Below are 17737 nucleotides of genomic sequence, written 5' to 3' on the forward strand. Positions count from 1 at the left end.
TTCTTGGCCACCTGAGCACACTGCTGGCTCATATTCAGCCGACTGTCCACCATCACTCCCAGGTCCTTCTCTGCCTGGCAGCTTTCCAACCATTCCTCTCCCAGCCTGTAGCTCTGCTTGGGGTTATTGCACCCCAGGTGCAGGACCCGGCACTTGGCCTTGTTAAACTTCATGCAGTTGACCTCAGCCCATCGGTCCAGCCTATCCAGATCCTCCTGCAGAGCTTTCCTACCCTCAAGCAGATCGACACACGCACCTAACTTGGTGTCATCTGCGAACTTACTGAGGGTGCACTCGATGCCCTCGTCCAGATCATCGATGAAGATGATCCTGTAAACAGGATTAAAAACATCCAGATAGAAGTATTGCTTTGGGCACAGTGTTTTCTGTTTAAATTGTTTCGATAAGCTGATTAAGAGAGTTACTTGAGGTTTTCATTATTGTCAACCCCTTGATCTCTAGCATGGTGTATCTATCTGATCAAATAGTTCTTATACAGTATGTCCTTGGGGCTTGCGTTCTTTTGTTTCATATCTTAAGTTAAATAACATCTGGTTGTAATTATTTTTGTAATTATGGCTGTGTAATATCTCACTTTCCATTAAAAACAGCTTCAATTTTTTTTTTTTTTCTCTCTCAAACGTGTGTTATATAGGGGGAACTTGTGATTCTGGAGAATCCCATGAAAATGATGTCATGCTTTATGCCAAGATTGAAGGCAGGAGGGAACACATAGCTCTTGATACCCTGACCTATGCTGCTTACAAGGTAAATTGTCTTAAACAAAGTAGGTGGATGGGATGGATAGATCAATGTATTCCTAAGCCATCATAGCAATGTTGTATGTTGAATTGCAAGGGAACAAACATGACCTTCCCAAGTACATAAATCATAGACAGCTCTTGCAGTGAAAGGGTGCCTTTGCAACACAGCTCTGTGGTTACTGCTGACAACTCCACCCCTGAGCAGTACAGTGGCATTGACTTGGACAACAGGCAAATTGGCAACAGGCCCACACTCAGCCATCAGCTGAAAACTTTGGTGATTACATGATCTCACAAATAATTACCCTCCTCTCTATTCAAGCTCCTGCCAGCCACAGTGCGGTATTCAGGAGTTTCCTTCTGAGAGTGTTAGGTCAGTGGCTGGGAGGAGAGTGACTAAGAAATGTCTGGATGTCTTTTCCTGAATATCTTTTCCAGGAAATTACATATTTTATACATTTTCTTTTCATTTTAATACAGCTGTTTGCCCTTTAGAGGGTCTGTAGAAGTACAGACATTCACAAGCAGCTTCCCTTCTGCTGTTATTGCTGCCTCCTTCACACCGTATTCACCTCCCCACCACCACCCTCAGACCGGGCAGTAAAGACTTGAGCTCACTGTCTGGTTCCTTCCTGTCTAGGGCAAGGAGAGACTAAGGCCATGTCTACTCTGAATAATTCAGCTCTGACGGACCCTTAGTGTGGTGTTATAAAAAAAAAAAAAAAAAAAAAAAAACAGATAACAGAAATCAATATACAAAAATGCATGGGATATGTACACAGGTGCATATGTTGCAGATTCAAACTGAGTATATTTTATGCACTCTGTAGGAAACTTGGTGGTAAAGATGCATCTGATTTCAACCAGAGGTCTGTGTGCATTTTCTTTGTAATTCTAGCATTCAGAAAATAAATGTTTATAGTTACATTAGGGTTTGGCCTGAATTCGGTTGAATCACTTGCATTGTTTCATTGTACGTCGTTTCCCTCCTCTCCTGGTTCTGTGCGAAACACAGGGTAGAACTTTTTCAAAACTAAGGAAACTGTAATTGTAAAATAATAAAAAATTAAATGGGGAATTCAGGGAGCAACAGGATCTGAAATTATACTGAATTCATTGTGGAGCTTTTTTTAAAATGAGCAGTTTTCAAGCTGACATCCTCTTTTGACATAATACGGTTCCAATTACGTAGCTTTTGGACAAAGGCTAGAGTTCATAAAGTAGTGTTTTCATTTATTTCAACAACATAACATCCTCCCTACTAGCCTGTGAACTCATACTCTTACTCCCTTCTCACATATTCAGACTCGACCTGAAGTTACACTGCATTTCTTTGTAGGATGAAAGACTGCAGGGTGAGATTCATCTTCCAGCTGAGCACTGATAAAACAAACATATTTTTCAGAACACAGAAGATACAGTGTCTTTTCTACAGTGTCTTTACAACCAAATAAACTGATCCCACTAAGGTGATAAGCAGGACTGGTACCCAGAGTACTAATAGCTAGGCATATAGTATAAAATAGCTCTTATTTGGGGTCTTCTGTGGAAAAAGGGGGCTAAGACAAAAGTTAACAAGCAATGCACATGTTTTGCTCAGCACATTTGAAGCTGCTTTCTTAATTTAAAAAATAATTTCCATATAACCTTTTTTAATATTACTTGTTTTATTTAAGCCTGATTTAATTTCTTTTAAAGGTTCCATCCTTGGTTTCTGTTGTCATTAGTCCGGACCTGCAGACTCCTGCAACCAAGTTTTGCCTGAAACAAAAGAGTCACCAAGGCCACAACAGGAATGTCTGGGCTGTGGATTACTTCCATGTCCTTCCAGTGCTCCCTTCCACGGTGACTCACATGATCCAGTTTTCCATCAATTTGGGTTGTGGAACTTATCAGCCCGGTAACAGGTACAACAGGCAAAATTTCTCTTTCAATTATCAGTTTCCCAGAACATTTTGTGTCATAGCATCTATATACTTTGCTTAGTCAATTCTGAAATATGCTTATGATTTCAAACTATTTGCTTCAGTTTCTAATGGCAATGAGATTTATCTCTAAATATAAGGGATAATGATATGTATAAGAGGGAAGGCGTTAAAGGAAGTGGCAGAAAAGTCCTCTCATGACCTCTCAGAGATTATTCATGCCACAAGCATGTAATTCTTGTACATGCTGACAGGGTGACAAATAGCCCTCATCTTGAACATCATCAGTGTGAGGACCTCACTGACTACAGAATGACCACAGAACTCTTTGGTGGCTTCACTTCATTGGGACATTCTATGTGATTTTTTTCCCCACAAAGTTAAGGGGGAGGGAAAGAGGAAGAAGGAAGTAATTTGCTGCTCTGTATTTTATATTCCTTCACAGTCCTTTTATCTCTCTGTACATGTGAGACTTTATCCTAATATTTGTTGAGGTTTAAGTTACTTCTTTTTTTTTTTTTTTCCAGAGTAAGAGCCAAGAGTTTAAAGTAGGTGACTGCAACTGCTTTCACATCCATAGCCCATGGCATCTTTTTCCGTCTGAAAGAGCTGCACTATTTCTTACAGTCCTAGTAGCCATGCAGGGCAGCAGAATTTAAGGAGCAGCAAAAGTCAAGGCATCACGCATATTTGATAGGAAGGGAAGACAACATTCTACACAGAATGTGAAAATTTTGCACGTAAACACTCCTGGCTTGTAAACATGCTTTATGAAGTATCCATCTTAAACATTTTGTTATCTAACGGGGATTAGTATGTATTTTGAAAGATTAATTTTCTTCATTCACATAAACTATTTCTGAAGTAGAAGTGTTCTTCAAAACAAAAGAAGCACTAGGTCTCCATAAACACTATTTGTATTTCCCAAATACAGCAGCATTTCCCTCCTCCTGGTCTACAGCATTATTCATGATGCCTTCAATGCTGCAAACATGACAGACTTGTTCAGCATATATTCAGTAAATTTGACCCTCCAAGGTATAAGTACGGTTAAACCAAAAATGAACAAGTCAAAACCTCTGTAAACCATTTTAATACATACTTTTGATATCGAAGTGATGGTACACCTATATAAAGTAATATTGTCAGCAAATTATAATGAAAAGGAAAAGTTATAATCCAACAATTTAGTACTGAGGTGATGAATTATGACTTTTATAATGTTCCATTGATATTACTTAAAATAAAACAGAATATTACAAGCTAATTATATAGTGGAAATTACAAGAGTATCTCAGTAGAATACTAAATCCTTAATAAATCAAGCACTTTTTACATTACCCTTGCAAGGTCTTCAGAATGTAAGATAGGTAAAGATTTCCTTACACTCCTAGAATGTAAACACTGTTTTGTTAAATATGCAGTGGAACAGGGAGGGAACAATTTTAGTAATAATAGCTAGAATATGGCTGGGCAGCACGGAGACTCCTGCAGCCCCTGGGACTCTGCCTGCCATAGGGCTTTCTGAAGGGTGTCTTCCACAGGTCCCCTCCACCCTTCACAGTTCTGGGCAGGACCTGGCTATTTCCCTATTCCATACTGCATTTCTGATCTCCATCTGGGCACGATGGGGGAAGGAGGCAGGTGACTCCTGGAAGGATTAAAGGGTATTTTAATATTTGTCAGCAATGGAGGTGAAGAGACAGCCAATGCATGAGCAACTGGTGCTCTTTTACCACCTCCAGCAGCTGGCAATTATTAGAGTCCTGTGCTCACACGATGCTGTCTGGCTCTGATGAATCCAAGTTTTCTCATTATTTTTGAAACCACACTCAGTATGGTTCTAGCTGAGATACAAGAGTAACATCAGGTCATTTTAACACAGCATAAAAACACTAGCTGGATGGTGTTTTTTTTTTTCATTCAGATTTGTTTCACCTTTGCATTTTCAGGATTTTTCTTATTAAAAGTATACTCAAAATCATTGCATGTCTCAGCATCAGTTGTCAGGAATCTGGGGGTTTCTCTGTGGTGGTACTTCCACTTGCCTTTCTCTGCCACATAGGCTCACCATGCCTTTCTCCTTCCTTTCCCTCACCATGTTATCAGCGTCAGCTTGGAATTTTCCACCAACCACGGCCGCTCCTGGGCCCTGCTCCACACCGAGTGTTTGCCTGAGATCTGTGCTGGGCCTCATCTACCCCACAGCACTGTCTATGCCTCCGAAAACTACAGTGGGTGAGTGTTCTCTGCACACCTAACTGAGATGTGAGATTAGAGATGGATATGAATTATGGGAGACAGAATAAAGCAGCAAAGCACACCACCCCATGTCATCTTTCATTTTTGACTAGCTGAGCACAGCATGGAAGGAGTGTTCTGGTCTCCCTGGCTGCCCAGTAATGAAATTTGAAAAATATGAGGCTGCCTCTGTCATATAATATTATTTTTTTCTGATGCCATAGGTAAATTAAAAAAAAAAAAAAAAAAAAAAAAAAAAAAAAAAAAGTGGGGACAGCATGCTAGTAAAAGAAAAGTTATATCCTGTCAAAGCCACAAAAGTTTTTCTTTTTAGTCAGAGGAACCATCAGTCAAAGCCATATTTATATCCTCAGACACCTTTACTCACTTGGAATCCTTATGCTGGGTTACAATGAAGTTGCATCCTCTGCACTTCAGCAGGTGGAGGTGTTGTTAGAATCACTTTCTTATACCAGCCCTTCTCATTATTAAGTGTCTTCAGGGCTGTTCTGGCTGTGAAATGAACTTGTCATCCCATGGCTGTACATCCCTCTGCATCCCAACCTCCACAGACACTTCAGAGCAACACATATGACCATGAGAAGAACGTGTAGCTCAAACATTGGCATGGTCTGGTGACCCCCCATTTCTCTACCATTTTCATAGGAGCCATTATCCCTGGTGTGTTTAGCAGGTGCAGTACCTGTGGATGATATGAGAGTGATGCTCCAGAGAGACAGTAGGCCAGATCTTCCATGCCCCACTTCTCATCCCCAGGGGTTTCCACCCAACAGAGTTCAGTTGCACTGAAAGGTTTAATGCAGGGTGCAATTTAGGAGGTGTTCATTGGGATGGAGAAGCTGCTATGATGAAATAGGTTAAGATCTTTGTTGGCTTCAGGTATTCATTCAGGGGGAAAAAATGCTGGGTTTTATAATGTAATAATTAACATTCATATATTGTATGAAAATATCATAGGCCATGCTTTGTTGCTTTTTTTCATTTATACTTTCTAAAGCTGCAGTCTCTTAATCGGTCTATTGAGCAAATTTTAGTATAAAAAATTCTCACCAAGCTTGCAGTGCAAGCAAATGCTTTCAGTCACTTAATGAGTATTGATGTAAAACAGAATTTGTGTTATATGTATTTCAGGTGGAACCGAATAACTATTCCCCTTCCCAATGCAGCATTAACAAGTGACACGAGGATTCGGTGGAGGCAAACAGGACCAATCCTTGGAAATATGTGGGCAATTGATAATAGTCAGTATTCTTATCCACAACCATGTTACATCAGAAGAATAATTTTTTTATGCTGCTCCAAGTAAACATTTTCCAGAATCAGAGGTCGCAAGATTTTCAGTTTGTTAAATTTTTATTCTTATCTTCAGTCAGTTACAAGTCCATTTTGAAGCCAAAGGGGAAATCTGTCATTTGAAAAGATAGTCTAGTAGCTTACCCCTCTTTTTCTTTTAACTGAATGCTTTCTAGGAAAAATAAATAAATAAATAAAAATGTATCAATAACCTGATATAACATTTCCTCTGACTGCTTAGTCTGAATTACATAAATAGGCACCTTGCTGTGCTATTAAGGACACAAACTGTGCCACACTAAGCAGCAGTTACAGCAGCTGGGACATATTTTTCCTTCTGGACATAGAAGACCTTCATAAAGCAATGTTGCTACCAAAATACTGACAAAACTTTTACATTGTTTACAGCATCTCAAGGGGGGAAGGACCATCTGTAACAGGGAACTGGTCTTCTTTTAGGAAATGATTTTTCATGTGCCAGTGTGTTTTTTTTAAATGGATGTGATGAACTGAGAGGAGGTTATAGTTACACATCTATTTATAAAACATTCTGCAGAGAATACTATAGTAAATATTTTAAAGCACAGAAAAATATTTTGGAACACAAAATAAAATGTATAGATGGCATGAAAAGGAGGAGAAAGCATGTTTGAAAGGACTAAGAATGAGCAGGTGTGAAGTTTTTAGTTTACTCATTAACCTCAAACACTTGGGACTACATAAACTACTAGAATTTGTTTTGCTAGCTGTATGCATTAAGTATGTACTATAAAGCTTTACAGTGATGTACAATAGCCTGTGAAATTTTGTAGTGATTCCTAATAAGGTTTGATATGGAGCCTGGGAATGGTAAATGTTGTCATATTTTGCAAAATTCTTAAAACAGATTAATGCCTCATTTTGAAAAGAAAATGCTTGAAGCTGCCTCAATAGTGCAATGCCACAAATGAAACTTTTTCACAAAAAGTAAAGAAAATTACTCTCTTAATCACATTAATGGTATGTAGCACCCTCTTGACATTCTAGATAGTGTATTAATGCTTGTCCTTAGAGATGATGATTTATATCAAAAAGAAAATAAGGGGGAAAATATAGGTATATGTAAGTAAGAAGATGTCTGTGAGCATCTGAAAAGATGACTTGCTACCTAACAAAATATAGAATGTATAGAATGTAAAAATTGGTGAAACTCACAGAAGTTCACATAAACAAGAGCAACATAAAATCCAAGGACTCAAATTCTTTAAAACAGAACAAAACAAGAAGATTTTGAAAGTTAGCATACAATTCATATATCTATACTACCTTTGCCTGTAAAACCAAATAGTGAGAGCTCTGATGAAGAATACTGCACACTCAGCTGTGTACCATCTCAGAGTCAGTTTTACCAACCATCTGCCTACAGTGTGCTTGCTCCAAAATTTGTTTGAGATGTAGAACTATCTCTATGACACAGGAATCAAGTGTTAATGGTGAACGCCTTTCTAAGGTTTTGCATGCCTCCTTTGGTACACACTAGTGAAACTGACGCTTTACAATGTACTGAGGGAGAAACATTTGATTGGCAAGCCACTCAAATTCTTGAAGAGAGAGGAAGAATTTCAAGGATTCAGCACTCTGACTTTTAGCTTCACAACTGTTTCTTATGTGAATTAAGTTTTAAATGAAATCTGGAAGGTAGCCATCTTATAGAAACTCTGGAAAACTGCCAGTATTCATAAAGCTTTTTTTATTGTGAATGACATCATTACATTTTTAACCCTTCTACTTTTACCACCCCCTCACAGAGACCTCAAAGCAAACAAATAAATCAAACAGACAGAACAGAAATTTTGCACCCTGAAAAGTGAGAAAATCTGGAAATTGCATAAAGTCTGATAGGGAGTTAATTACAGAGAGTGACTAACAGGGATTTATAGAGTATCTGTCAGGGAGTACTGGCACACAGCTATGATGGGCAGCATCAAAAAAATAAGAAAAACAATAAGCATTGGTTGTTATAGATTATTTTGAATTGGTGGCTATTTGGGTGAATTTCCAAAAGTCACTGTGCATGTGATAACTCCAATGGTCATTATTTAATTGAAAGGGTAACACTGTTCAGGACTAAGGCCTGTTTATCACATTGTGTTGAAAGGACATTGCCCTCAAGTGACTGTTTGGGGCTATACTTGGATTTCTTCACTGTGAGATACAGATTATACAGAGATTTACTAATCTTTCCATCTTTCCTACTTTTCACAAAATATCAACACTGTTGATTAAGAGTCATCAGAGGAAGATTAAATAAAAGAGTAAAATAAGTCTGGAATGTTTCTGAGTACATATTATTTGGAATTTTATTCCATTTGAAAGAATCAGTGAAAATGATTTGCAGTTACTTAAAAGTGCATGATATTTCATAGTTACTTACGACATATCAGAGCAGATGAAGAAAAAGGCAAGAAAATGGCCAATGCCTAGCAGTTCATTGGACGTTGCTCGCGATCTTAGAAAAATCAGGTATCTGATTTGGATCACTAACACCTCCAGCAACAGATAGACATTACCCCTTAAATACTAAGTTATCCCAGACTATCCTTGACAGAGGGAAAAAACTCCATTACTCAGTTCTACAGAAAGATATGTTCAAATGCACTTTATTCTTTTTAAGACCTCTTTCAGATAGTGGGATTAGCTGAAATACAATACCAATAAATACAATACCTGTATGGCAATACTTTATTGTATTTGTTATATTCTTTTTATGACATAACATAACCCTTCATTTAACTAATTTCTTTTCTCTGCAGTTTATATTGGTCCATCTTGCCTCAAATTCTGCTCAGGTCGAGGACAGTGTACTAGAAATGGCTGCAAGTAAGAACTATAATTCACTACTTGTATTCAATTTTTGTCATATATTTCATTTGATGGTCTGAAAGTTGAAGTGATTTCCATTTTAGTCCTTGCTTTTTGAGATGACTAAATATAAAACCAGCATAGCCCCCAGAATGCATAAAACTCACTTGAGAGCTAAAGATCAATCTTTCTAAACAGCAGCATACTTAATAATTTTAAAAATAATTTTATTTTGGCAGAGAGTCTAAGTTCCAGTTCACCTTAAAATGTGCTACAGAGCCCATCAGAATGTCAGTGATGCATGCTTTATACTGTTTTTAGAGGTGATTTGGGACTGTATCACTTTTATATTAAATTTCAGGGAAGAATCACGATTTTCATAGTTCTAGTATCCCATAGCCCCATAGACCTCAAGGACAGAAGGTCAACACTATTTTTTTCCTGAAAGTCTGGCTTTTAAAAAGTGTTTCAGCCTTAAAAGTAAAATCAATAAACACTTTCAAAACTATGGTGTTACTATTTTTACGTGTTGCAGAGAGCGTGATCCACAGGGCGTTCTGTCCTGTTACACAGTTGCTTGTAATTACACCTGACATGCTATAGATAAAACTATTTGACATATGGACAACTGTAAATTACGTCTGCAGTATTTTTATTCCAAAAATTAATAGAAACATTGCTACATATTAAATGTAGATTTTGTGTGGCTGGTTCATAACTATTTTTTGTTTTAATTGGAAAAGTCAGTACTAGCTAAAAGAAAGGTATTGACTGTACAGTACCTAAGTAAGGTCTAGAGAGGTTTTTGGTCCTTAGATTTGAGAGGGACTTTGCAGGTATCATCTGCTCTTGAGAGATTTCAGGCATGTTCTAGTCTGCTAGAAGACCAGAAGACAAGAGAAGATGGGCTTAACGTAAGGAAGGCACTAACTACTCTATTCAATCTCCCTCATCCCCAGGTGTGACCCTGGCTTTTCAGGGCCCGCATGTGAGACAGCATCACAGACCTTCCCCGTGTTCATCTCGGAGAGCTTCGCCAGCTCCCGCCTCTCCTCCTACCACAATTTTTACTCAATCCGTGGAGCTGAGGTCAGCTTTGGCTGTGGGGTCCTGGCCAGTGGCAAGGCGCTGGTCTTCAACAAGGACGGGAGGCGCCAGCTCATCACCTCCTTCCTTGACAGCTCCCAGTCCAGGTGAGAGCAAAAGAGCAGCAATGGGAGGTATGGGAACAGGGAAGTTACACTGTGACAGGAACCCCTTCTCTTTCATATAACCTCGTGTGCTGGTCTTTTTAGCAGGAAAAAAAGTTTTTTTAAACCCCTTTGTCCCATAGTTTAATTTCCAGCTCATAGCTGTACAGCCTTGCTTTTTTTTTTTTTTTTTTTTTTTTTTTTTCTTCTCCCTGCTTTGTAAACAGCAGAGCCCAAAATAGATGGAAGGGAAGTTATTGTACAGTGAGACTGGAAAATATGAAATGTTAATATCAAACCTGAGTGTCAAAGCCAAGTGCTAATTAATTATTTATAAGGTTGTGTTTATTTGACAGCTTGTGGCAGCTGATTAGATCAATTCACTGTCTCTCCCTCCCTTTCAGAGCCTAATAAATAATTAAATGCTGTACTGATTGGCATTTTTTAAATGTATATGCCACATTGCATTACTTGATAGTAAAAACAAATCACACACAGAAAGGCCCATAAATGATATTTACCAAAATTTGTCTAAATTGAGAAGATCATAAAACAACCTGGTTAGAGGAAAAAAAGAAAAAAAAAAAAAAACACGATGTGTATGGTACCCTAGAAATATGTGTGCAATTCTGCTGCAGATTCCTGCAGTTCACGCTACGCCTGGGAAGCAAGTCTGTGCTGAGCACATGCAAAGCACCCGACCAGCCTGGCGAAGGAGTGCTGCTGCACTACTCCTATGACAATGGCATTACATGGAAACTACTAGAGCACTATTCGTACCTGAACTATCATGAGCCAAGGTATGTGCATAAATGTTATGAAGTGTTATCTACATGCATTTAATGCTGGTCATGGTCACTGCAATGCTGAGAGTGAAGGCATCTGCCCAAATGTGGGCATGTAGTGCAGGAGAAGAGTGAAGATCTTTTGTTGCACACTGGAAACAACTATTCTCCCTTAAAAACATGCAGCTGTTCTGGGCACTTCTCATTTGTGCCTGCCTTTGTAAACAATGAATGCACGGATTTGGCAGCATCCAAGTCTTAGTTGACACGACAGGACAAGCAATGTGGGATGAGGGGAAAGAAATACACTTGTGGGAAATAGGGGCATGTCCCATCCCATGGAGGCAGCCACTTGTAAAGAAAAATTAGCATAAATTATTTGTAGCTTTGAAGCCATAGATAACTTCACTAAAGCATCCTCTGGGATTAGGAATCTGCAGGAAGCATAGGACAGTGGAAATGAAATGCGGCTGTGAGGGTCTCTCTAGGTCAGTGGGGAAATTGCTTCTGCTCCTGTTATGAAAGGGATTACATGACTGTGCCTGTGCTGGTGGGTTGGACATGGTGCCCTGGGAGAACATGACAGTGACTGCTCCTGGGAATTGTGCAGATCACAAAGAAGCCAAACAAAGAGATCATCTCATCTAACAGCACCTGCATATGTCACTAGATTAGAGGGGGATGTATGGGACATATGTAGAGAAGAATGTAGTATCTCCCATTACATTTGCAAGACCACACACCAGCTGTAGTAAAGCACGTGCTAAATCAGGAGTTTCTGTGAGCACACCTGTATTGAAAGCCCAGAACCACCCGGGCTGGCTCTGTGCAAACCCACCCAACCCTGGAAGAAGCCACCTGCAGCAGCAAAGCCAATAAATCCTGATGAAAGAAGATGCTCTGCAAGGGGGCACACGAGAGGCAGAGCTAAAAGTGGCATCACAGGTCCCTCCCCACTGCTCTGATCCTGCCCAAGGGCAGTTTTGTACCAGGTATTGCCAAAATTAACTATCTTCATCTTGTTAATAACCCAATAATGCAGAACATAATTAAGAATATTGTAAAGGGGAAAAACAATAACTTCTAACATTATGTATATTTCCTGAAAGCAATAAGAAATACTCAAAAATCTGAGAAAAATGGCTATATTTGGTAAAAGCATACGGTATGTGGGCTTTAATTTCTGAAGTTTTAAGTGTTACTGAAGGAAAGATTCTAAAACCTTATACGTTCATAAAACCTTCTTCAAAATATCTTTTCCCATTCTTTATTATAGTCACATATATATTTTATATGGCCCTGTTTCTAATTCTTAGATTCAAGATTAGAGCTGTAAGAATTATATTTCCCTAAAGGTTTTTAATATATAGCACTATTAATTTTTTATAACAAAAAAGAAAATACACATTCTAGTAACTGATTTTAATGGAGTTTAAGATATAAATGTAGCAAATTATATTAGTGCCAGAGATTTCTTTTGCTCTTTGAATTAAGTGTGAAACACTTAATTTCTTGAGTTCTGACAGGGCAAAGAGCTAAGCACAACATACACAGGTTAGAAAGGTTTGCCGTGGGATATGTACACTCCATTCTGGGTAAAGAAAAAAATGACAAGCATACAAACCTGAAGGTAATGCTGGCAATAATTATGATGAAGAACATGAAGAAAACTTCACCTTTTTTATTGTGTTGTCTAAAAATATTAGCAATTTTGGTAACATAGATGGACTGCTACAAAGTTTGGCAATCAATCTGTATCCAGAAATTTAATTAATCTTCAGTCATACAAAAAATAATTACACATTTAATGTTCTGCTGAAAAGGTGCATTTAATCTGCTAACATTTGACAGCTGCATTTTTCTTCTGAGCAGAACAGCGGTGGCTTTTCAATATTAGGTATGCGCATAGCTTGAAAGAATGAGATCAGAGCAAAGGTCTCCCAGCTGGTTTTTAAGAAATCTAATGGTAGCTGGTAATGTTAGTAAGAACACTTTTCTTCTCTGCAGCAGAAAAGTCATTAGCAAGGATCCCCCTCCCTCTCCATCTATCTCCAACAAATCAAAGTCAGACAGGAGAAGCTGTTATAGCTGGAGTTGCAGTCAGGTTCTGCATACTAACATACATGCCGTATAAGGTGGTCTACACTAGCGTTTTTAGATTGTTTCCTTAACCCCCCTGGGATAGGAAATTTATTTTAACACACATTAAATATTTTAACATCCAACAGGTATATCGATGATGTGTGTCAATTTAGGATTTTCTGTAAATTACTGTCAGTGAGAATTGGTGTCCACGTGGGTGAGCTTGTGAGGGTTAAGAGTGAAAGGGAAGTTGCTGGCATCAAAGACAGCCACTAAGAGAGAAATGTGTCCAGGATTATAAGAAAGCGTCAGCTCGTACAAGTGCCAACTGCTTCCTGGCATATGTTGTATGCACTGTTCTTGCTGGCCGGGGTACCAGCTTTCCTCAGGTTTGTCCTACTGGCCCATGAAAAGCAAAAAAATCAGCTCTTTTTAGCATCAGTAGCACTTTAGTGTCATCTGTGCCTTTGAAAATTGGCCTGAAAAGTTGTAGAGTTGCTGCTTATTAGGGGATCTTTGGCAAGCAGAAAGGTTGGCCTTGTGGTTTATTCATGTGCTGGAAAGTAACACAGTTTGGTCTTTCTCTAGCAGGGTATGAAGTAGTTCAAGCGTCTGTTTATTTGAGTAGTAAAAGAAATGCATCCGCCATTCATCCATCATGTGCACTGCTGGTCCCTTGCCACCAGGACGTGGCAGCATCTTCTCTGGCTGTCCCCCAGCACTGCTCCCTCCAGCCTACGGCCAGCAGAAAGCGGCTCCTAGAAATGCCAGTCAGGACATTTGGAGTGCTTCCCACTTGATTAGCCAAGAAGCTTGGTTTTTTTCTTGCTAATTGATTTAACATGTTCTTATTTAAAATGAGAAAAAAAGGGGTACTATAAGTTTACTTTTTACAAGCACAGTTTAGCAAGTCATTTTTAAGAGACTGGTTTTGCACCACGAGCACTGAAGGGATGGACTTTCATACTCACAGAACAAAACACTACAACAGGCAGCTTAGAAAGCTTTAAGTCTGGAAAAAAAACCTTGATGCTAAGGTATAAAATGATGTTTCCAGTTTACCTGATTTGTCATTTTACCCACATTTCCTCCAAGATAGAAAGAAAAATATCAGCTACATGACGAGTTTGCCAAAACCTCTTTTGCCAGCATGTAATTGCTCACCGATGGAGACAAATGTCCCTCTTGCCATTCTGTTTCGCAGCCCCCATGCATTGCATGGGGCACTCTGGTCCTGGTGATTTATGGAGCTTTCAAGAAACTGTCGGTTCTGTAGCAATTAATGTGTGCTCCCTGCTGCTGTGTACGATAATTGCTCCTGGAAATTAGATATTACTCTTAATTTTCTTTGCAGTTTGTCAATTATAGGTGTGTTGACATAGCTGCCATGACAAATCAGGTGACCTTGCATACCAGAAGAGCCTGGGACTTGCCTCCGGTAGCATCTTTATGCAACCACACAAGAAACGTATGCCATAAGCCTACACATGATCACACTGACAAGATGAGCCTTTTCCTTTTGAATGTGACCATTTACAGGGGTGGGTTCTTCTAGAGAAGAGAAACACAGACATAATAATATCAGTGCTGTGCAGAAACAATCACAGATGTAAAGAAGATGTATTTTTTCAGATCAGGATAAAATTTATTGTGTCTGAGAAGGTGGAGGCAGAACTTGTTAATCCCTGGTAGTTGATCATCCCTTTGCCAGCCTAAGCCCTTCACCAGCAACTGGGCTTCTGCTGGAGGCATTCAGGTTTCTTCTGGCAAGGAGGTTCCACATGAACATTTGCAGAGAGCTCCACAGTACAAGCAAAAAATTACAAAATTGGTGGAAATTCTTTTCTGTGGCTTTTCCACATGGCTGTCTATCAGCACTTACTAGCAAGAGAATTCCTCTGTCCACTGGTGGAAGCTATGCCAGTAGAAGCTGAGGTTTCTGTGGGCTGAATTTTTCCTTGGATTTTTAGAGTTAGTAAGAAAAAATAACAAAAAATACATCCCCATGGAATTAGTACAAATGGTGACACTTTCAATAATAATTTTGGTTTGTTTTCCAGAATAATTTCAGTGGAGCTGCCGGAAGACGCAAGACAGGTTGGCATTCAGTTCAGATGGTGGCAACCATACCACTCTTCTCAGGGTGAAGATGTGTGGGCGATCGACGAAATCATCATGACCTCTGTGCTTTTCAATAGCATTAGTCTGGACTTCACCAACCTAGTTGAGGTCACACAGTCTCTGGGATTCTACCTGGGAAATGTTCAGCCCTACTGTGGCCATGATTGGACTCTTTGGTGAGAAACACATAACTGTTTCTGTTCTAATTTTGTTTTCTTTGTCTATTCATCCTACTAAGAACCAAGTGATTTCTGCAGATGAGCCTTGTTGGCAGTTATTGAGAGCAATTGGGTCTCACCCATTATGGTATATATTGACATTATGGTCAAAACTACAGTCACTGATCTAATTCCAATTAGCTGTAACTGTTTACACCTCATTGCACGGGGATTTATGTTTGATAGGAACTGTGAATGTAGCATTCTTCTTTCATAAAATTTGAAAGAATCTCCCAATAGAAACAATTTGGAAAACTTTGTAATCATCCCTTAAAATCCAGTCAGATTAACATGGGCATAGAGGTTGTATAGTACCCAAATATTTTGTAAGTGAAGTTCATATCTATTTATATGACTATTATGTTACACTTAAAAACAGGAAAGGCAACAGAAGGTTGGTAGAATAGTGTTAGCCATTAGTAGTTATTTTGCCTGTTATATCCATTTAGTCATTTACACTGCAATCAGCATTAGCACACATATTGCAATGATACCCAAAATGCACTGTGCATTTAGGAGAAAGGAAAAAAAAAAAAAAAAGGCAAGAAAACTTCACAAAGCAATAAGTATATTTCTTTAAATGAAAAAGAGAATGAAAAGAAAAATAGGTGAAAAAATATGGAAAATAAAATTATGTTAGGATTGTTTAAAAATATTTTTACAAGAAATTATTAACCTGTTTCAAAAATATAAAATTCTGAAGTACATAACCATAACATTTAGAATTAACAAGGTAATCTTAGTTTAACTTATATGTTTTGATTAAAACCACATAACAATTTTATGCTATTCTGATCAACATATAAACCCACTATAGCTTTAATTGGCATAGGTATATTTATTTGGGGAAATTACAATCACAGTAATTATAGGAAACCTCAAGAAAATATATATATATATTTTAATTCTATGAAAATATTAATAATTTTATCATCCCTATGGATGTTCAGAGAAACACCACTGGAATTTTATTAACAAGTACCTCTGAGCAATCTGATTTGACTTTCTGATCATCTGTCAAACTAAAAGGAGTTGGTTTAGCGGTAGGAACAACACAGAGCACTTTCTAGCAGTGATAATGAGGCAGCAGAAGCACCATTAACCACTTTAATAAGGACAAGGAAGGTACTTGCTGCTCATTAAAATGAAACAACATGTTAGGGCTCAAACTGTTTGCATCTTCTTCATCAAAGAGTTGGAATGAAAGCCCTTTAATGACATTGTTTTCCCTCTGTTCTTGTAAAGCTAGTTTGTTATGGGGGGGCAGGCTATTTAAGATAGCAGAAGTTCCTCTTTTCCTCCTCTGAATTTAAATTAGAATCAAAATAATAAACATGAAGTTAAATTCTCTATGTCATATATTAACTAGGATTTGCAGAGCTCGGTTGTGGTGGAAATGTTGAACTTTCCATGCATCAAATAAAGAAGTGAAGCATTTTGTAAGACTTCCTTACTATGTATGTATAAGCATTTTTCATCATCCCTGGAAGACAAGAACTCTATCCTTCACTGACCTTGCTTCTCTCAAGGGAAATTTTTAAACTTATACAAAGTCTGTACAAATGGATGCTAGTTAAATTAATTATTGTTGGCTTTTCCCAGCTGTGAGTCCATTTGGTTCTCATTTTCTAACTCATGACTTTCTGTGAGAAGAGTCTGCAGTAGCACTGACACCATCCTCTTGAGAAAAGTCTGACAACTGCTTTTTCATTAGTGAAACTATGGTAAATACGCTATAAATCATTCTACAGTGTGTCATCCTGAGGCCCATTTTCACTGGATTGCCTTTAATTGTCTATTAGGTCTTCGTTTCTGCCTCAAAATCTGGAAATCTGAAATATTTATGCTTATAATTTGGGAAAAGTGTTTGAGGCTTATTTTTGTTGAAGAGGAAGGTTGTTCTTTTCAGTATTTGTTTTCATATAGAAAAGAGGGGTTTTGTTGATAAGTATGTGTTTTAAGCAAAGGTGATTTTTAAGTGTTTTATAATGATCTATAACTGGCACAGTCACTTGGTTGTAATTGTCAACATTTGGTTTGACATTGTTTCTAACAGCAAGTGTATTGTGTATACTAAAAGGACTCCTGAACACTCTTAAATGAAGTGTTTGATGTACGTTAACTCATCACTTCTCCAAAATGTGCATACACAGGCCATGTTTTGACCCAAATGCTTCTGGAGTATTACACAATATTTACAGCCACTTGCTGAAATACATTTACCTACTGATAAAAACACTAAAGCTTTTTTATTAT

The 17737-nt window shown here is 38.3% G+C and overlaps 1 protein-coding gene across 1 annotated transcript in view; it reads left to right on the plus strand.

Moving 5' to 3' along the window:
* RELN (reelin) overlaps window positions 1–17737 on the plus strand; it is a 287703-nt gene that overhangs the window by 183753 nt on the left and 86213 nt on the right. The window contains exons 13-20 of the mRNA XM_082777470.1: window positions 656–768; window positions 2463–2671; window positions 4799–4927; window positions 6083–6192; window positions 9037–9103; window positions 10045–10278; window positions 10914–11075; window positions 15203–15439. Of these exons, the coding sequence (XP_082633596.1) occupies window positions 656–768; window positions 2463–2671; window positions 4799–4927; window positions 6083–6192; window positions 9037–9103; window positions 10045–10278; window positions 10914–11075; window positions 15203–15439 (1261 nt within the window). The remainder of the gene's footprint in view (window positions 1–655; window positions 769–2462; window positions 2672–4798; window positions 4928–6082; window positions 6193–9036; window positions 9104–10044; window positions 10279–10913; window positions 11076–15202; window positions 15440–17737) is intronic.

The sequence above is a fragment of the Aythya marila genome (assembly GCF_965140915.1).
Source record: "Aythya marila genome assembly, chromosome: 1".
NCBI lineage: Eukaryota > Metazoa > Chordata > Aves > Anseriformes > Anatidae > Aythya > Aythya marila.